The 22,127-nt window shown below is 38.1% G+C and overlaps 1 protein-coding gene across 1 annotated transcript; it reads right to left on the reverse strand.

The window, feature by feature from the left end:
- Positions 1–10,275: 10,275 nt before the first annotated feature.
- On the reverse strand, positions 10,276–21,796 carry STARD6 (StAR related lipid transfer domain containing 6). Its single transcript, XM_087819313.1, has 7 exons — positions 21,732–21,796; positions 21,096–21,193; positions 20,861–20,939; positions 19,886–20,012; positions 16,485–16,602; positions 14,152–14,245; positions 10,276–10,474 (listed from the first exon to the last, which is right to left on the reverse strand). Exons 2-7 carry the CDS (start codon positions 21,187–21,189, stop codon positions 10,276–10,278), a joined length of 711 nt encoding a protein of 236 aa, XP_087675439.1. The 5' UTR covers positions 21,190–21,193; positions 21,732–21,796.
- Between the last annotated feature and the right edge of the window lie 331 nt (positions 21,797–22,127).

Raw genomic sequence — 22,127 nt, forward strand, 5'->3', positions numbered from 1 at the left:
GTGCTTTATCATTTATTAAGTTAATTTTTTAAAAATAGCAAAGTGATGCAAATTCAGTTAATGCCTCTTATTACACCTAGAACTTACCACAATGCGTGACACACAGAGGGCACTCAATAACTGTTGAATAAGTGAATTGTGTGGCAGGGGCCAGATGGGGAGCTGGGCAGGGGAGTGTATATACATGTAGAAAACTAGAAGGAACTCTAAGCAGAAAGATTAAGGGAAGGATGGACACCAGAAGTGCAAGGTGGTGTGGGTCTCTAAGAATGCAAGATAGTTGGAAGAACATTTCTTTCTGTCCAGTCTGTAGGGTCTAAAAGCAGTGCATTATATGTTTTTGCATCTTCTCTACATTTTGGAGGTGAGATTAAGAATTTCACACCCAGAGCTAATATGCACAGTTACTAAACTGATGGATGTCCTCTTTCTTACATGTTACTGCCTTCATCTTTTGCCTGCTAGATTAAAAATTGGATATAAGATTGTAGACACCTTTAATTTGTAAGAGGTAGAGGATGTTTCTAGAACACGTCGCGGTATCCCTTAGTACTGTTTGGAGGAGTCCTGTTTATAACCTTTGCAGATATAACTTAAAGAAAAGACAATAAAAATAAAGGATACAAACATAAAGAGTAGCTTAAAATTACTTTCTTCTAGGTAAGAAGTGTGAACTTAGTTTCAGATTCCTTGAAATTTGAAAATTCCCTAACCACCAAGGATTTTTAACAGGGAATTTGGGGTTATCAAAAACAACTTGTAGCAAGAACATCAGAAGTTATTCATCATGCAAATAACTATAGAAGTTTCTATATGTAGTATTCTGATAAGGTTGTTAAACTCAAACGGAGTTTATTATTTTTTTAGATAATTTATTTTTTAAAAAGTTCTAATAATCCTTATAATTATCTCAGCCAGAAATCAGTATCTGACTTTTTAAGTTATCTTTTATCTTTGTCTGCTTTTAATAAGATAATCTTTTTTTCTTTAGTGTTCTACAAATGTATAATGTTTGGAATTGTGAATGTTTTTTTTTTATTCTTGATATATGCTCATATCCTGTATATTTCATGTTAATTTCTAAAGGAAAAAAAAATTGTTAGCCACTGGCCCTTGGAGTATTGTTTCCCTATTCTAGGACTCTCGATTGCACACACGGACTTTCTTACTCTATCCTTCATGTCCCTTAATCTCTGCTGCTTTTCATTATCTTGTTTATCTGCTACATTTAGACTAATTTCATCAGTTCTGTCTCTTCACTGATTTGTTTTTCAGCTGTGTCTGATAGACTATTTGAAACACTAATGATGGTTTTAATTTTAGTAAGTATATTTTTCACTTGATTCTTTTTCTAATCTTCCTGTTTATTCATTATGGTCTCTTATAAAAAAAACCTCATAAATATTTTATATTTTATTTCTGATTATTTCAGTACTAGTGTAAGTTTTCATAAGTCTAAATTTTCTGATATTGGTGTGTACCATTTTGGCTTGTGTCCTTGAGCGTGTGGCCCAGCTTAATCTGTGGGAGGACAGAGGACTAAACTGTGGTGCTTCCCTTCAGGTATGATTTGCATTTGCTGCAGTGAGGCAACAACAATCCACAGGCACCACTTGAACCCCTTCTAGGTCCTGGCAGTGGAGTCATCTTTGAGCTGCCTGACCTTGCTACTGCCCTAAGGTTTTCTCTCCAGAGGTCATTTGCAGGCCACTTGCCTTTAGAATAAACTCTACCTTCCAAGCTTCTTGCCTCATGCTTCCTGCTCCTTTCCTGGTTAGAGATTTATATAGTAAAACCAATCAATGAATTATGAGATCTATTTTGTATTAAGCATATCTCTTCCACCACGGTGTGGAAGTACAAGTCTATTTGAATTTAGTTTTTCCATGTTATCTTTTACTCCCAATTGTTCCCTGTTCTGTGCTGCTTTCCCACCCTCATCCCCTTTCCTTCTTTTCAGATTGGTTGGGTTTTCTACTCATCATGTTTTACCTCTACTGATGTGAAATTTAAACAGTCTAAGCACTTTGGATTACCTTTAAAAATTTAACATGTTTAACATCTAAAAATGGCAAATACCTGTACCCTCTCTGCAAATACGAGGATGTTCAAATATATTAATTCTAATCAAATTCCTCTAGTTCTTTATGTAGCCCTCAAATTGGATAGTATTCGTATGTTATATAGTCATTAAGTTTGCTCACGTTATTTATTTATTTAGGCTCACCTTTTTTCTTACATCTCAGACATTTCAAAGTAGAATTGTTTTTACTTTCTGAAATGTCTTTAGAACTGTGGACTTCTCTTTGGCTGTTTTAAAATACTTTTATCTTTGGAGCTATGCAGTTTTTACTCTGCTACAGATTTCTTTTTATCATGTTTTTAACACATAGCTCATTGATGCTCTGTTCATTTCTTTTTCAGTCTTCTCTCTCTTTCTCTTTGGATAGTTTTTATTGCTCTGTCTTCAGGTTCACTAATTTTTCTTCCATAGTGTATCATCTGTTATTTCTTTTCACTAGTTTTCGTTACAGACATTTTATTTCTCTGGATACCTGAATTGGGTTATTTTTGTATCTTTTATATCTCTACTTAATATGCTCAGTTTTTCTTTATCCTCTTGAACATATGAAATATTAGTAATTGTTTCAAGGTCTTTTTCTATAGCTCATTTTTGCATGTATTTCTATTGATTTGTTTTTATTATGGGTCATATTTTTCTGCTCTATGCATGCTTCGTAATTTTTAAAATTGTATTGCAGACATTGTGAATTTTAACTTGTTAGATAATCGTTTCTGTTTTATAAGTATTTGTGAGTTGTGCTTTAAAAGGTTACTTTATTACATGTGACCAAAGCAGCATTTAGTCTAGGAACAATATTACCCTACTACTGAGACAAAATCCTGAAGACACATGCCCTGTGATTTGTGAGTTGTTTTTTTTTTTTACTCTGGTTGGTCATAGCGTGAAATATTTCTGGTCCTGTGTGGTCTCAGGAGATTTTTTTCCCTTTGCACCTTTCAAGTGGTTCCTTCCCACACTTGGGTAATTTCTTGTACTAATCAGTACTCCGCTGAAGACTCGAGGGTTATTCTTTGCAGCTCTCTGGGCAGCCTCTCTCCTCCAGTATTCTGCCCTATGAACTCTGGCCACTTTGGTGTCTCCAGACTCTTAGCTCTTGTCTGCTCAATTCACAGACTGCTAGGTTCTCTCTGGCTCTCTCCACCCAGTACTGCACCCTGGAAACTCTTCAAATGAGTGAACTAAGGAATTGTAGGACCTCATTCGTAGACTTTTTTATCCTCACCTTAGGATATTTTTTTCCATTGCTTTTCAGAGAGAGTGGAAGGGGGAGAGAGAGAGAAACATCAATGTGAGAGAGACCGGGGCCGGGATCGAGCCTGCAACCAAGGTACATGCCCTTGACAGGAATCGAACCCGAGACCCTTCAGTCCGCGGGCTGACGCTCTAACCACTGAGCAGAACCAGATAGGGCTCATTCATAGACTGTGTGTGTGCGCGTGTCTTTTTCATTCATTGACTTTTACAGGTAATTTCTTGTTCTCTAAATGTTCCTTTCCATAGCATCCTGTTTCTTGGATACAATATTTTATTATCTCTCTAAAGATGTTAGTCATAGAACTTCCAAAGATTTCTCGTATTTGAATTTGCTGTTAGTTGTTCGATTAAGAGTGTGTGACTAAAAATCTGATTGGACGCTCTGGTAGCTTGAAAAGGACTTGTCAACTTTAAATTTCATGCAGGATGATCTGCCTGGGCCATTTGGGGGGAAACTCCTGATGTCAGTATCATTAGGTCTTTCCTCTTGGACTGTTTGTATTTCTCAATGATGATGCTTGAGATAACCTATGTGAATTATGGATGTTCTTGTGTTGTGGGACCAGAGTGGGGGAAGGGGATTGGAAGTTTCACCATTCAGTATACATATAGTCATTCAATCCTCCTTTTAGTACACTTCCTACGTTCTCAACTGTACTTGGCATTGTCCAGTTCAAAGACCATCTTGTTTTATTCTTCTCTGGAGAATAAATCTCTAGTCTTCTGTTGGAGTTGGGTAGAGAATCTAGGAATATATTTTTCAATTAGTTTCACCCATTCCTCATGTTGCCTCACGTCATTAGTATAGCATGGGTCCTGTGGGGGGAAATTAGGTTTTGCCAGTTAGATGTGCTCCCATGATTATTGAAAGGTGAAAGTGCATTAAATTTTACATAGTGAAGGTGAGATGAAGTCTATCTTCCTGACACTTCTGACTTTTTTGGGGTGACAAGGTTGTGCAAATGAGCCGTTTTTATAACATTTTTTAGTCTATTCTCTGGGAGGGAGAATTGTTAGGGTGATGGTGCCTGGTCACTAGCTCATGGATGTCAAGAAGTATTTATGGAAGTAAAAGTAATGATTTCCTGATAATAGGATTACAGCTGTAATATATGTTCTTGCATATAACAGTTCCAGTGTAGACTTAGAGGTAGTATCTTTCCTGGCCAGTCGCCTCCACAGTATTCTGGTAGACATCCCTGATGGCCTAGATCCCACCCTTCCTACTCTTCCAACAAAGCTCTACGTGTCTAATTAGCTGTATTAAATCTGTCCCCTTCTGCTTAAAACACTTAGGTTGTGTCTGTTCTGCCCTGTTCCTAGAATGACACAAAGTTCTATTTCATTTTTTTAAAAATCTACTGGGTCTTTTTCTTATGCTATCTGTATTAAACACAGTTTATTAGTCATGTTTTTGTTTTACTTATTATTTTAAACATTTTTATTCTGTATTAGGTAATAAGTTTAAATTTTTGGGTGGAAGACTAATTTTTTGTCTTTATTATTTCTCCTGGCAACTAATTCATGCTGGCTGTTTCCTTCATGTGTTCTGTGGTTTTGGAGTGTGGGCTCATATTTGCTGGGCTTTATTTGTGGGACTCGCATAAGGTCTGCATACCATGTGTCCCTCCAGAAAGTATCTGCACTTGCTTCTGCCAGCATTTTGGGAACTACAGCTTGGACCATTTTAATTTCTCATCTTGAAAACTAAACCCTAGATCTGGGCAGACTGTGGGATGAGATTCCCAGGGGATACTCCTGTCCCCTCCACTGACCCCGTTAATTTTGTCTTTTATTTTGTGGTTGGATTATTTTTTCTAGTTCACCATTTTACTGAGAGACTAGTTCATTGAGTTTCCTGGTCAATCTCATCCAAGTTACCTTGTGGGAGGCCATGGTTTTGTCTTCTGCCTACAAACTTAGATTTAATTATTTTGTTTTCTTATTTATCACATTCCTCTGTTTTGCATACTACCACCACTTGTAAATAAATTATTGAGCTGTGTGAAATTCACTTTCATCCTGTTACCTCACAGTATTATTTGCACTATTTTTTTCCTGTAATCTTTATAACTTTGTTCTATAAAGTTGACTCATGTAAACGATGATGTGTCATTTTTGTTCACAAAGAGAGTCCTGCTTTTGATATATAGAGGTGGGGCTCTCATAATTTGGTGATCCTTGGGGTATCCTTCCTTTCCTAAATTATATTTATTACACATTAGATATACCAAAGTTTAAGATACTACTAATAAAGTATTTTTAAAATATGTTAAGATCTTTTGAGAAAACTGTAAACTTTCAAATGTTTTGGTCAGGAAAGTGGAACTTCTATAGATATTTTAAGCAAGGAGAAGTTTAATATAGTGAATTAAGTGCCTACAAAATCATGGGGAAGCTGAAGGTGTGGGTTCTAGGCTGGGACTCCAGAAACAAATCTGAGGACTAGACAACCAGTGTACCAGGTGAGCTGTCTCTTGAGACCATCAGCGGAACTATGAACTCCAGAAGCTGGAGTCCATACGCTGTCACCACTGCCACTGCTGCTCTACATGTAGAAGGCTGGAGGACAGTCACCCAGCACTGTGACCCAGGAATCAGGAACTAGGAATTAGGAAGCTACTGCTCCCTCTGTCGTTACGCACCCACCCCTTGGCATACGAGAATCTGGCAGGTGGACACGAACACAGGGGAAAAAGCCTCACTTTTCCTTGTCCTTGATAGCCAGCAGAAACAAGAAATACAAGAAAAATGGTCTCTGCCTCCTGACACAAGACTTTGCCAATAGGTATAACCTAATTTGCAACCAGAAGACGAGGTACAATCCACCCCTGGGATGCGTGTTTTCTCAGGCTTCCATCCCCTCTAACTAGAAGCAAGGTAGAATGGAGATAAGCGGCCAATACACAAGCTGTCAACTATATGTGTGTGTGTGAGCCTGTCTGCATAAAATTACTGCGGAATTTTTAAAAGTGGTTATTACAGTATATTTGTGTCATAGTGGCAATTTCTTTTTGTCCTATATTACAAATTTGTAATACAGTTGAGCCTGCATTTAATTTATGTAAACTAATGTGGATACAGATATACTGATAGAAAAATTTGAGATATTAATAGAATATTCCATCTATAGACTTAGCCAGACTGTCATATTCTAGTTCATTGTAAACAACTTTTTTGATGTAACATCCTAACAGTGAGAAGAATTGGGAGGTACACACTCCTAATACCTGCATATTAACTAGGGATACACCGAGGTTTAGCTTTACTCTTGGTACTCAGCCAGATTCAGTTATTTGCCTTTTGGGTAGCTGAATAATCAGTTCAGGATCCTTTGTGGCATCGCTGAAGTCATGTGATTATATAGGCCACCATCGTATCTAATCAGTGTTAATGATCCCAGTCATTAAAATAAGGCACTGTCCGTGTCCTTGGGTTTTGCATATATGCGTATCAATGCTTTGGTTACTCTCCCTCCACCCAGCCGCCCTCCTCCATCCCTCTGACATTTGTCAGTCTGATCCATGCTTGCATGTCATTGAATCTATTCTGTTCATCAGTTTATTAAGTTCTTTAGATTCCACGTATAAGTGAGATCATGTGATGTTTGTCTTTCTCTGCCTGGCTTACTTCATGAACGGTGGTGGGGAGAGGGACTGGGGAGGGGGATGGGACGGGGTGGAATGGGTCATTGGGGAGAAAAAGGGACATCTGTAATATTTTAAACAAAAATAAAATTTAAAAATTAAAAAAACAGATTATAACCTCAAAAACAAAAAGGGCCAATGCTCTAACCGCTGGGAAAACCAGCCAGGGCAGTATTGGCTTTTGAGCAGTAGGGAGTTGAGAAAACTGTTAGCAGAAAATGTAATTATGGTAAGGAAACTGCTTTATTAAGAAGCTGCCCGGCCGGGCGTGGCTCAGCAGTTAAGCATCGACCTAGGATCCAGGCGATCAGGGTTCGATTCCCCGTCAGGGCACATGCCCAGGTTGCAGGCTGGATCCCCAGTCAGGGGCGTGCAGGAGGCAGCCGATCAATGACGACTCTCTCATCATTGATGTTTCTATCTCTCTCTCTCCTTCCTCTCTCTGAAATCAATAAAGATATATATATATTAAAAAAAAGCTGTTATGAAACATTTGATAAAACAGTTGCCTGTGCCCTTGGGGAACAGAAAATAGACCTAAGAACTTTGGCCTTGGGCAAAGGTATCTGCTGTAAAGTGTAGAACGCGCCCCCTGGTGGCTGCATAGGCTGAAGTACCGCACAAAAGAGCTGAGCTTTAAAAAAACCTTGGTTCAGTCGCAAGCAGAAGTTGAAGGTAATAGAGAAAGCCAGAGCTACTCAATTGGAAAATAAAACCTCTGTCTTACCTCTAGCCTCCCAGATAGCAGCGTCTCAAAGTAAGACATGAGCACATGCCCAGCATGAAATCAAGATTGTGACTATCAGACACTTCGATGAGACTTCTGAGAGTTAAGGTGGTGAGCAGACCTGTCAAGTGGACAAAGCCTAAGGCCGTGGTCCCACAGAAGCCTGATCAAAGGGGCAGTCAGAAAATCTAGAAAGGTGTATGTTGATCCCGCTTATAGGTGTGGCTTTGGGGTGCGTCGCGGACCCTAATCAGATACAGAGAGCTGAAGTTTGAAAGAGAGGTACTAGCCTAAGAGATGGATGAAGCTATAGAGCTGCCTCTTGGTCCTTGACTGTTTTGGGTAGGAAGCAGCCTGAAAACGTCCATCAGCTGCAAACAGGGATCATTTCAAAAGGAACCGAAGCAGAGGAGGGAGGAGGAGGAGGTCTGCGTGTCACGGAAAGCTGTGGGGACGGAGTCGGGGGCAGCTCCCAGGGAGCAGGAGCCCTGTCTCATTTGGGAGCATTTCCCCGTTTCCAGGATCTGGGCGGCCCAGTGGGATGTCGGAATTGTCACGAACCAGTGACCGTAGGCTTCCCATCCTTCACCCCTTCCAGTGGGTGTTTACTGTGATTATCCCATTCCTTTTTTATAATTGTATAGCGTGCGTGTATGTGTGTGTGTGTGTGTGTGTGTGTGCGCGCGCGCAGAAGGGCAGATCATTTGCCTTTTTATTTCATAGGTCTCTGGATCAAAGGGAGCTGCATTTGCACCCGACATATATCACAGGATCCTAGACTGAAGTCTGCTACAGGGTCCCAAGGACACCTGGGCGGGGGTGGGGGGGGGGTAGAGTGCTGACTAGCCATGCCCCACTACCTCGTTTCACCTTGTTGACGCCAGGTGGGAGTGGAGGTCTAGATGCCACTGAACTCTGCTCAGACACCAAAAGGGGTGTATTAGTTTCCTACAACTGCTATAACTACCACAAATTTGGTAGCTTAAAGAACAAATTTATTCTCTCTCAGTTCTGGGGGGCAGATGTCTGAAATCAAAGTGTCATCAGGGCCTCTAAAGGTTCTAGGGGAGAATCTTTGTCTCTTCCAGCTTCTGGTGGCACTAGGTGTTTCTTGGTTTGTAGCTGTAGAACTCCAGTGTCTGCCACATGGTGTTCTCCACCCATCTCTCCACTGTGCATCTCATAAGCATGTGATTAGATTTCGGGCCCACCCAGGTAACCCAGGATGATCTCATTTTGAGGTCCTTAACTTGCATCTGCAAAGATCCTTTTTCCAAATAAGGCCACATTCAGGGTTCCAGGGATTTGACACGGACATATCTTTGGGGGGAGGGGGCACCATTCAACATACTACAGATGGGAAAACACTGATGCTGGTTGGGATGGAGGCTCAGCATCCTGCTTGGCCTGGGTGACACTGGGGATCAGGAGGGCAGTGAAGCTGGATGGTGAGTGGCCCTGCTTTGCACTAGCTGGTTAAGTTTTGTCGCTGCTAGGTGAGGTGGAAGCTCACTTTGCCATGGGACTCCACTGACACTACCCCAGCAGGGGTATCAAAGCACTGCTGACTGCTTCTGCTGGGTGGAAAGTAGAAAATCAGCTCCCTGTTTGGTCAGCCTGCGCCACCTGGAAGGGTGATCAGAGTGCTGTCTGCTTCTGGCAGGTCGGAGAGGGAAGATTAGCTCCTTGCTCAACCTTGCCAACACCTCCTGCTTTTCTGCTTGGCCCCACTGAAACCATAGGATGAGGTGGGTGCAGTTTTTAGGCTGCTGTTTGGCTGGTGTAGGGTATTATCAAAAAGATTTTTGTTCTGGTAGGCCGCCCTTTCATTCATAGCCACTGCTATGACTAGGAGGAACAGGCTTTTTCTAGAAACTTCTGTTCCTATTGGTGGTTCCAGGTTGGAGCCTCCTGTAGCGCCCTGCCCAGAATATACGGGAGGCAATAAGGAAACTCAGAGAGCTCACTGCCATGTCATGCCTCAAGTCCCAAAGGTCCCTAGGAAGCTTGCCTTCTTTCCTTCTATGCTTGTCTTCCTATGCGTGTTTGTTGTGTTATGTGCAGGGTCTTTTACTTGTAAGAGGAAGGACTTGGGAGGAACTAGAACTGGGAATTTATTCATGATTCATTCAGTTTTAAATTCTAGATATCACTGGTCATAATTCTAGTGGAATTCTTTTCAATTTTTATATTCATGCTTCCTACAATTATCAATTTTAAACAGTAAGTGAAGGAAAACCAATATAAAATATATTTTAATCTTTAATTAATGCTGACCTCTGGCTGTATACACTTTCTTATTGATTCTTTTGCAGAACATTTTCCAGGGGAAAAAAGCAAAAGATCAAAGTGCATTAAGAACACTTGTCTTTGAGCATCATTCTTATGCACGATTCAAAACTATATTTAATACTGTTCTCTTGTACAGCTCTGAGTTCTTACTTCCCCAGTGTACCTTCAGTAATGTGTACAAGAATACTGTCTAGAAGAGTTTAACAGTATTTATGCATATTGACTTAGAAGTAAACCGCAGTAACTGCTACCCGTGATTTTAGATGGCCTCATTTCTTCTTGCGGAGTGACTGGCTTCCCTTCTGATACCCACATCCCGATGCCGCTTTGTAGGCCTTTATTCCGTCTCTCGCGTTGAGGATGAGGCTTACTAAGTTGGAAGGCATGGTTGCTTCAACGATTGATGGGGACAACTTCCCTCTCATTTCGGTCTGGATGAACATCACTAGTTTGGAATGTGCTGGATTACTGTAAACAAAGGAAGAGTTAGAACCATAAATAACCTTTAGATTTATCTGTTGAGTTTACAGGCTTATAGAGAGCAGGAGCCTTGTCTTAAGCATGGGGTCCCCCCCCAGTGCTATCAATCGGATACACAGCTATGGGAGGGAGGAGAGAAAAGGTACAGTGATCTTCACATGTAAATATTTTGCATAAACGTATTAACTAGTCAGGCTATGTCTTAAAGTCTTCAGTTTTAGTTTTTTCTTTTTGTTGTACTGACTTCTTTAAATTACAAAGGAAATGTATGCTTATGAAAATGTAAATACAGAATTTTCATGATTGTTCCCTTCATTCTGTTCCTCAGAGATGATCACTATGTATAGTTTTGATTGTATCTTTTTGGACTGTTGTCTGTGTACATACAAAGACAGCACACATATGGACAAGGTGTACCCCACACATACACACATACATTTTTGATTATACAAAAATGAGATGTTTATTTTTCTGCAACCAGTTTTATTTTCCTCTTAGCATCATGCATGTCTTTCTGAGTCAATACATACAGACCAGCTTGCGTGTTTTTCATGACTGTGCACAGTATTTCATACTGTTTAACCTGTTTTCTGCTATCATTTGGATTGTTTCTCACTTTTTGTGGCTATGAACAAAGATGCAGTAAACATCTTTGTAATATATCTATTTGCACTTCTATAAATACTTACACAAAATTTCTAAGTCAGAGGTTTTGTACATTGAACATTTTGAAGTTTTATTTCCAAATTTCCTTCCAAGGCTAGTTTTTTGTATTCTGACCCAGTGATGTTCAAACTGGGGTATGTGAAGCCTTTCCATACGAGAAGATAAATAACTTTTAAGGGACTACATTTTCAAATCTCTAACTGCCCTATGTATCTTTTCCTTACACTATCTGAAAATATGTCTCTGATGGAGATGTGGACTTTCCTTTCCCATCAGCCTGTTCATATCACACTTCTCTTGTTTTTCAAAACAAAAGCATACCTGTCACCCCCAACCCCAAACAGTCCTGAGTAGTACTGTAGTGCTTTACCCTGGTGTATAAAAATCTTCGAGATGACAAGGGAAACCCTGATCTATTGGAAGTGAGTTGAAAAAGTGAATGACTGATGACTGGGTGAAAAATCCTTACCAAGTCAGGTGGTCAATTCTTGGCTTAAATAAAATTTAAGGATCCAATTTAGTTGTCAGTTGATAGGTCATTAAATAGTTTTTACTTATAGATCACTGTAATTTATGGTACATAACTCAGATGAATTTCAAGAGATTAAAGGACAGTGCTAGACTTACACTCTTTCCATTTTAACCCACTTACCTATGTGAACAAAATATCTCAGTGCTTATGTTTATAAAATGCAAAGTAGAAGTAGACTTGATAATAGTGTGTCATTTTATTAGTAGTATCAATCCACAGTTAAATGAGTGTGATTGGTTAGCACACACTCTGGAACCAGTCTGTGTTGACTTAAAGCTGAGCATTGCTTTTACCTATATGTAACCTTGAGAAAGTTACTTAATTTCTCTGAGCTTTCATTTTCTTTTCTGCAAAATGGGGAATGTAATACTACCTACTTCATGGAGTTATTGTGAAGACCAAATGAGTCAATATATGTAAATTGTTTATAACAGTTCCCTGCACATAGTAAGTGCTAAGCTTTGCTAATAATAATAAAATGTGTTTCCAATAACAGTTTTAATATTTAATAATTATATAACATATTTGGCAATATATGTTTTATTTTGGTAAGTATGTAATAACAATTTAATCCCATACACATATATTTTTAATATAGATATAGTCAGAGAAAATAAAATGAATTTTGAAAATTAAATCCTCATTTTTGCAGAGACGTATGATAGAATGATTAATAATTCAAAGCATAAAGAATATTTTATTAGGATAAAATTATGTGAGGGGGAAAAAGAGTAAAAATATGGGTTGAAGGAGAGAAAAGGAATGATGTAAAATTTCTAACTTAAAGGTTGTACATATTTTTAAATTGATAATGTAATGGTGGGCTTCCAGATGTTAAGGAATTTATATTCTATCAGATACATTTATAAGGGGCTATAACAAAATTTTAAAAGTCAATATTTAGAGTATGCTGGAAATTGCACTCTTATTTTAATCCTATGAAAAATTTTAATAACAATTTAAAAATATGCAAGGCAGAATATAGTTTTACAAGATTTTTTAGGGGTATGAAGACCACTGCTCCAACAAACCATGTGAGGGACCATTTTCTTATACCCCTCTCTAGGCGGAGTTCAGACTATTTTTACGGTGCTTCAGATGCTGGATTGAGACTACTCATTAGCAGTTTGTATGGTCTTAAAATCTCTATGTGACTTTACTAGGGCTCTACACTCAAGAAAGCCTTTCCAGTATTTACTGGAGAGTACCTTTACTATTGATAATGTTTGTAAGTTTACTGCATGACTTGTTTACAAATGTTGGCTGTCCAAAATGTTGGGCTGCAAGGAAAGAGAAGGCACAAAAGAATCACTTGTCAGTACCTTTCTCTGAGACTGAAGGAGACGACATCTTTTCTCCAGCGGATGCTGGGCAGAGTTCCCGCCCTCTGTGGAATGTCTAGATCAGAGCTCTGTCCCATGGTTTTTGCAGTGGAAAGGCAAAGTTGACAAGGTACAAGAAGGGGACTTTGCCTGTGAAGCACACGTTAGGCTGTGTGGCTTCCCAACTCAAGTCCCTGCCAGCAGCTGATTTGCTATGCTGACTGGGAGTGACAACTCTTCCCTTGTTTTGTTCTCTCCTGCTATGGCGAACAAAGTGCTGGCCATAGGTTCATCGTCAGCATCACCCGCACCAATCATCTGTCCACTAATGCAAATAATTGTGGATTTCTTTTAGTTTTATAATTCAGTAGAGAAAACATAAGGAATACAGGTCTAAAATTAATTTTATTTTGACTTCCTTCACATAAATATTTTTCTCATACTGAGAAGTTTATATCTGACCAATATAAAGTTGTTACATCTGTCTTTGTGTGCCAGTATCTTTTACTTAAAATCATTTAGCAAAAATTAAAACTTAAGGATTTTGTGAAGTTGATACACACTGGATTGCTGTACATGCATTTACAGAGTGTGTGTTTTTTATGTTGCCATTTTTATTACCCCTGGGCTGGCCACCTGTAGGCTGTGACTCATTTCTGATTCCTTGAACTCTTATCTGGATCTACCTACTGGAAGTCTCATTCTGCAGGTATCTGTTCTTAGTAGGCAGTCTGTTAGAAAGAATGCATACAAGATAAAGCATGCATTGTTGATAAATGTAAGGGCATTATAATTCTAGGAAAATTTATTTTTAACTCACAAAAATTCGTTAATAATTTAAACAATTATAATCTAATGGAGAAATATAAATTATCAGGTTAAGGTTAACCAGGGAGGGGGGAATTCTGTGTATGTGTGACCAGTCCCAGAAACCTCAAATCATACTTTATAGCAAATTATCTTTTCTGACTATACTTCATATGAAAATACTTATAAAAATTATTTTAAAGATCACATTTGGGGGCAACTTTTTCCCAATAGAGTGTGTTGGTACATATTTCTACTGCAGAGTTAGGAATCCTTTTAGTTAAATCACAAAATGAACTAAAAAACTGTTATAATAAATAAATGTAAATCACACTTACTCTTGCAGAGGTGAACAGATAAAGCCACAAGCATGGTTAAAACCACGGATATAATTTGAAGTTTGAGGATATCCTGGAAAATCCACACTTTTAGCTAAGTGATTAAAAAACAACAACTTATTCCACAAAGGTAAAAAATTCTATTTCAAGTAGCATATTAAAAAAATATATATGACACAGCTTTTAATTTAACTTAGATCATCAGCATTGACATTAGTTTTATAAATACACATGTATGCTTGTACATATGAATGTGTGCACAGGCCCAAACTGAGAAAATACAGTATAAGCACTATTGTCCTCTCAAACACTTTTTTCCCTAGTCGTTACAGTTTCTTTATTATTGAATTTATTGGCATCAAAGATTTTTATGCTAGTATTTCTAAAGATGCTGTTATCTTTTATATACAGGAAAAACTTAAATGTATCATTTTATTATTTTCTGGGATTTGGAGCAGCAAAAAAAGTCACAGGCTATTCTATTAGGAGCATGTGCTTATAGATTTTTTTGTTAATCATTTTTTAAATAAAATGTGTTCGATGTGTTTATTTGGTCTGTCAATAAAGATAGTTTAAATGCCCTTTTCTACATTTTAGGGAGCTTCAAAGTATAATTAAAAATCAATTGAGTTTGTTTTAGGAATTATGCAGCATAACTATTGTATATGAATATAGAAGGGAGGTGATTTGGTTATGATTGTTTATGATAATTATATATACTCTTTCTAAAAATATTTAAAATATATATTTGTTTATTCTGTGCAACTGAATCCTACTCCCATCAGAGAAGATGGATCTTCCTATATGATTTTAACATGAGCCATCAATTCTGTGGGACGTACAATGTTAAACACCAGCTTAGGACTAGCTTAGGAGACAAATGTGGTTCAATGACTTTTCCATTTTTATGACCTGTTTCATCACCTTAACAGAGACTATTATGTTGGCATAATGGTACTACTGGAAGTGATATTAACATTTTTCTGTTTAAAATATGGAGATTATGCTTGTCCTTAAAAGATAATTTGTTATATCCACGAAGAAATATGGATCTTCTGTGATTTTGGAAAATCAGGAAGACTTGGATTTTAATTCTGGTTCAGCAGCTTAATGCTATCTTATTTTCTCTGAACTTCGGTTTCCTTACAGGTGAGATAAAGCATGCAAAATATTTAGCTCAAAGCATAGGAAGCTAAATAACAGCAAAAGAAATGTGAAGAAGAAAACTATCAGTGTTCATTGGTAATTCATTCAAAGAAATTGCTTAAAACAAATTCAGTACTGATCACGGAATGACTGATTATAATCATTTGTTGATTTTAACTTCCATACTTCTTTTTTACCCCTAAAAATGAGATAGAAATGGTCTGCTTTCAAAACACGGAAAATAACAGATCTATGGTTCAGACACTATTTTGTGTTGTAGGCAGTGAGCAAATTTTTATCTGCTCTCATTTAAGAAATAACTAAATGACAACTACATGAAAGGGATGAGCATCAGTCATTAGTGGTATGTTGCACCAGAGCTAACAGTTTGGTGATGCTGTTAGCACAGCTATGATTCAGTCTGGACTCTGAAACTTAGTCTATAGACAGAAACCTTGTTGGAAAATAATAATTAACACTTAACTGTCCCTATCCCCAAGTAGTTTATAGTAGGGAAAGCTATCCAGATAGTAGTGGTCAGATTAAATTGAAATTATGGGGAGAAACAGGGCTTTAGGCCACTGTCCTGCCAAAGTCCCTTCACCATGACTTATCTTGAGTTGTCTGACTCCAGAGATCTTCATGGTATGAGCTGGTATGTTTCAAGTGAGTAACAAAAGTTAGGAAATGGTTACACATTGTGGTTTTACTGAGTGACATATTTTGGGAGGCTAAGGATATATCAAAACCACCATGTTCTAAAAGAAATATAAGCACATTTCTGTAAAGACCCACCTAGTGAAAGTATATTCAGGAATTTTGTCAGTTACTGGATATGCCCATCCTATGCAATTCAAATATAAAACAATGTATCTAAAGATTACTTTTGTTTCTTAGTTTTAAAATGCATGCTGTGAAGTTTCAGCCTACAGGTATCTACCTGTACCCAGTGTTGCAGGATATATGCTGCAGAAAGGGCAGGAGATGCCACAGTCATTGACTATGATGTAAATGGCACCTCCAGATTTGGGTAAAAACAGCAGGCTTGTCTATATTATACATGTATTTATTAGTCTCACCAAGTAAATAAAGAATTGAAAATATTACTTCCAAAATGTGAGTTAAAGGAAAAAATTATTAATAATTCATAATAACTCTAAAAATGTGGGCAAAATGTTTCAACTTACAACTGATAACATTCACGTTCCCTTCATAGCGCTTGAAGTACACTACGTCGATAAAGTCTCGGGGGGAAATTGAGCCCATGGCAAAACTTTGGGTAATGGCATGACATATGCATGTTTCCTGAAACAAATCATAAAGATTGCAACAATTATTTAATACCTATTCTTTGTATTGCTCCCCAAAGAATTTCACTGCAGAAGATTGGCCTCTATTTGAAAAAAGCAGGGCTTTGAAGTTTTAAGAACTTATCACCAAATCAGCCTGCATTTTCTGTGCTAAAGGAACATTAGATATTATAAATGCAGGGCAACAGAAGCAAAAACAAACAAGTGGGACTACATCAAACTAAAAAGCTTCTGCACAACAAAGGCCACCATCAACAAAATGAAAAGGCAACCTACAGAATGGGAGAATATATTTGCCATCATATATCTATTAATTATTAATGCATAACATTCAGAAAGTAATCTTTGTATCATCTACTCTGAAATTTTAAAAGAATTGAAGCCTAACAGATTAGGTCACATGCACAACTAGAGATAAGTACAGAACTAGAACCCAGACTTCCTGATTTCCAGTACAGTACTATTTCTACTATTCCACATAGGCTAGGTAATATATTATGAAAAATATATTGATTTAAAACCTGTGGTATAAGGCCTAAAATTAAATGACCAATATTATGTGCTGACAAGACGTCTGGTGAAAATAGAGAGGGTCTTGAATGGCCTAACTGCAAGTTTTTCTGACTGTTCCCACGGATAAGGACCCCTTAGCCAAATGGCCCCCCTTATCAACTGGGTCAGGCACGGTTCCTACTTGTCCTGAGTATTGCATTTCAGCTTCCTGCTAGCCTGGAGAGCTATTCCAACAATCAGTTGCATCCTCCTGCAGGACTCGGGTCACCTCAACTTCTTGGTAGGACAAAGCCTGTCCCCTTGGTTATTCTCTGTCCCCAAAGGCAAATCCCATTTCATACTGCATGGCATGATGTGTCCTTGAGAGTGTAGCAGAGCTCATGCATGATATTGCCTCAGCATCCATTTTATTTGGCCAGGCAGCCTGCAGGGGCCTTAAACTGGCACCAGCCCCCTCATGCAAGTGCATGCCCTAGCTAACAGCCCATACTCATAAGCAAATGTAAATTCCTGGTTTGACTTTCCCCATAGCCCTGTGTTCAGCAGTCTCCCCAGCCTCTCAGGGCCTTCCCCTTATGAACCCCTTATGTAAAACCCCCATGGAGTTTACCAAAACCCTGCTCTTTTTGGTTTGAGTTGACCAATCAGGCCTTACCCTGGAAACCCCTCTAATGCACTCCACTCACAGACCCTAATAAAGACATGTGCCTCAGGTCCTGCCTCTGTTTCCTCCTGTACCCTGCCTGGACCTCCCTGGGTGGCCCCTTGAGGCTTGCTTTGTACTTCCTCCAGGACCTGTGAGTAATAAACTTCTCTATTTCATTTTCCCTTATGATCTTTTATTGAAACAGGGCTCAACAGCCGGCACCCTATGCTCCACTTAACAAATGTTAACAAAATGATAACAGTTTTCCCTGGGCTGTAATTAATTATTAATAAACAACTGTTGCTCTCATTTGCCTAGTGGCAGGTACCAGGTGTTTTACTACCCCTACAACCCTAGAGCTGGAATCCCTCCCTTACCAATGGGATGAATGAGTCAATTAAAACGTACCCCTGAAGATGACACTCTAAATATTCACAGAAGATAAAACAGTTCTTACAGGGTAAAGCTATTCAGATACTGTGGTATATAGGAAAGGGTCTGCGATTTGGAGGAGATCAGGAATAAACCCTGGTTCTACCATGTATTGTTGGCTGTGCTGACCTTGAGCAAGTCACATAATTTCTGACTCTGCTTTCTTTTCTTTTTTTTTTTAAATATATCTTTATTGATTTCAGAGAGAGGAAGGGAGAGGGAAAGACAGATAGAAACATCAATGATGAGAGAGTCATTGATCGAGCCCGCAACCCGGGCATGTGCCCTGACCGGGAATCGAACCCCGATCGCCTGGATCCTAGGTCAACGCTCAACTGCTGAGCCATGCCCAGCCGGGCTCTGACTCTGTTTTCAAGTTTCTTGATGCCAAGTCTAGTATTCTTTCCATTATTACAGCTGAGTTGCAGCAACAGCAGAAAGACCTGAAGTGCTAATGGAACTATATAATTAGTCTAATACAGTTATGAATGAAACAATCCAATGTTTGTATTTTCATTTGTGATGAACCATGTTTCCCAAGCTGAATGTCCAGATCCCAAGAGGGTCATGGGCATGTGATTCTTGTTACCTGACTTACCTTCCTGGGCTTCTCTATAACCCTTCCCCACTCCCAGACTTTAAAATCAGTTTAATAAAAGCAGGTAAAGTTAACTTAGAGAGTTCTAAATAAATGATAAGATGGTGACAGATTTGTGGGACATGCTTGTTTTGAAGAGTAGAATGTGGTTTGGAGACTCAAAGAGCCAAAGGCCCAGTGATATGGACTTTTACAGATGCAATTGTTTGTGAAAATCATAAAAGTTTGCTTTACTCCAACATTCACGTTTACTACCTCTTTCTAATAAAGTTAATATTAGCCCAAAATGTATGACTCGATTTTTAAAAACATCTTACTGAGCTATAATTTACATACCATGAAGTACAGCAGCCTTGGTAAGAGACTTACAGTGTGCTGCTCCACAGTTCAGAATTCCTTACCCTGTCTTGTTTCTACCTTTTTTCACGTCTCATTATTCCTCTCATTTAATTCCTTTGTTTCTACTTAATTTTCACTCCACCCTCACCTCACACTGACATTTTCTTCTCCCTGCTTCTAAGCCCGACTGGCCTCTCTGGCTCTTTCTACAGTTACCTGCATTTCCTCTCCTCTTTGCTCTATTCTCCTTCGCTTCCCTTTAGCTGAGACGACATGTTTAGGACTGTTTCTAAAAGCACAACCGCGTGCCTGCTGACTACCCTTTGTCCTCTTAAAAAGTCCCAGGCTCCTTGTTCTTACATCCCTGCGGGTGTCTGCGCGCTCCTGTCAGCTAGCACATTGTGACTACCATGAACCTACTGACCTCCCTTCCCCAAGGCCTGCTTAATCTCTGTTCCCACCTCATGTCACAGAACCCATGAGTTGTCTCCTCATAACCAAAGGTGCGCATCTTGGAGAGAGCTCGCCAGATTCGGGACGTGCTGGGCATTTAAAACAGGGTGAAGCTCACTGGGATTGAACTCTTGAGTGATAAAGAGGGAAGCTTTAAGGCTTTTATAAAGATTTCAACTCAGTGTGACTCTATAACATATTAAGTGTGTACATAATATAGGTTTAATACACTTAAATCACTAAGATATAAAACTAAAATTATATTAACACAGGAAAAGTCTAATATGAAAAAATTACCGAATCAATCTTGTGTATCATATTGTACACTTTCAATGATTTATCCCATGTAATTCTAATTTCAGGCTTGTAGAGGAAATCAGATAGTTTAGATGTTGATTCTTGAATTATTCCTTCAACACGGTATCTATAACAAAATAAAGAAAATTCAAAATTTAACATGTTTAAGCTGAAAAGAAATGTTTATCATAGTATAACATAGACTAACTTAGCAATCAACAGTAAAGAAAACTTGAAGGTCATATCAGCAATTCAAAGCACTAATATTCAATTAGAAGTAGCAAGGTTTATTTAAATATATATTACAATTATTAATGTAAATTATTTCAAAATTCATTTTTCTACAAACTTTGTTTATAATGTTTCTATAGCTGTTGTTTTAAAGGGGCTACTTTCACTTAGGATTTTTCTAAAATCTTCCTTATAAACATTAACCTGCTGTATTTATAATAAATCAACAGTAATTGATGAGAAGTTTGTGTGGCTATGCAGTATCTTGTGGCTCCAATTCTTAATTTAAGGATGTAATGAGGTCTAAGTCAGAGGTCATTAAACTTTTTACTAGTTTGACAAAGTGCATACTATTACATCTCAAAATGTACAATGGTTACACTCAGTTGCCCATTCTGTATTCATATGCATTGTTTCTTGCTTTGATTATTTATAACTCTTTAAATAAAACTAAAGCTTTGAAGTACTGGGAAAAATTTAAGCTTCCCTAGTTTTTTCCATTTGTTTGACCACAGTCTCACTAAAAGGATGTTGTTTTTTTTTGATTGTCTTCAGGTTTGAAAATTATTAGATGGTACATAATTGCTCTACTTTATTAATACCACATTTCAACCTTGTTACTATTCTTAATTTCTATTTCCTCATTATCAAATAATTGTATCACTAATGAAGCACCATTAAATTCTAGATACATCAATGCCACTGAATTCAAAACAATGATTGTAAATAGGAAATTGTACTTACAGATTTCCATGAAATTTTTTAGAAGGCTTGCTATAAACAGTTATTTTTTTCTCAAAGGGGAATAAAAATCCACAAATAAGTTAGCTGTCAAGTAAAGAAAAAAATGAAAAACAAAAAACAAAGTAAAACAAAGCAAAAGTACATTTTTTTGTTCGTAAAAAATATTTAAAAAATGTCTTTACTATCAATCGTTTTTCATTTAAAAACAAATTCGAAACATATTTAATTCATTTTCTTACTGAAGATTTAACCACTTTCCAGCCTGATGTATCTTGATTGTAACCTAAAATATCTTGAGCAGCTTGTTGGGCAATTCCCTTATAGTCCATCTACCTGCAAAGTTTTAAAAACAAATGATTGGTAAGAATGTGCTCACGCAAAAAGTTTTAAAATGCTGTATTACATTTTAATACTATTTCTACAGTGACTGTCACATAGCAAGAACAGTAATGGACAATAATTACTCGTTGAATGGCTGCATGCACAGATTCCTGCCTCCTTATTCACAATGAGAAAGAGTGGGTGTGGTATATGGTACCAAGACCAGGCTTTGAAGTCCGAGACCTAGGTCAAATCTTGCCTCTGCTATTGACTAATTGTGAACCACATTATTTAGCATTTGTTTCCCCATTTTCTCAAGTTTTAAAACTGGGGTAGTACCTAACCCCGTAGAATTAATGTAAGGATTAAATGAAACAATGCACTTTAGTGTCCTACCCCATTGCTTGGCACTTAATAGCTATTCAATAATTATTATTTCTAAAAGCTCAATCATGCTTTCTTTCTCCTGTAAAGCACCATAACCTGTTGATCAGGTGTTCTTGGGAATTACTCTTTTTAAAGTGAGTAGAGTGGCACTAAATGATCTGACCTTTGGCTTCCTCTCCAAAGGCAACTCCTGTCTTCAACTCTCTTCACTTAGCTGCAATCATATTGACCTCCAGGCTGTTCCTCAGATACAACCAAGCATCTTCCTACCTCACGGTCTTTGTTCTTGCTGTTCCCTCTGTGTGTAACATTCTTCCTCAATATGAATGAATGACTCCTCTTCATTGGTGTCTTTGTTTAAACGTCACATCTTTGGACAGAATAATCAAGTGTGAATCAAGTCAGCAGGGGTTAGGTACCATGGTAAGTATACCAAACACAGTTGAGTAAGATATTGTTTCTGCTGTGAATGAGTTCAGGAAGCTGGAGTCTCATTGGTCCTTTGGCCCATCATCTAGCTTTCAGCTAGGAGAAGCTGGCTGGTATGGTGGAAAGAGCA

This window comes from Miniopterus natalensis, chromosome 7 (assembly GCF_054644295.1).
Source record: "Miniopterus natalensis isolate mMinNat1 chromosome 7, mMinNat1.hap1, whole genome shotgun sequence".
NCBI classification, from domain to species: domain Eukaryota; kingdom Metazoa; phylum Chordata; class Mammalia; order Chiroptera; family Miniopteridae; genus Miniopterus; species Miniopterus natalensis.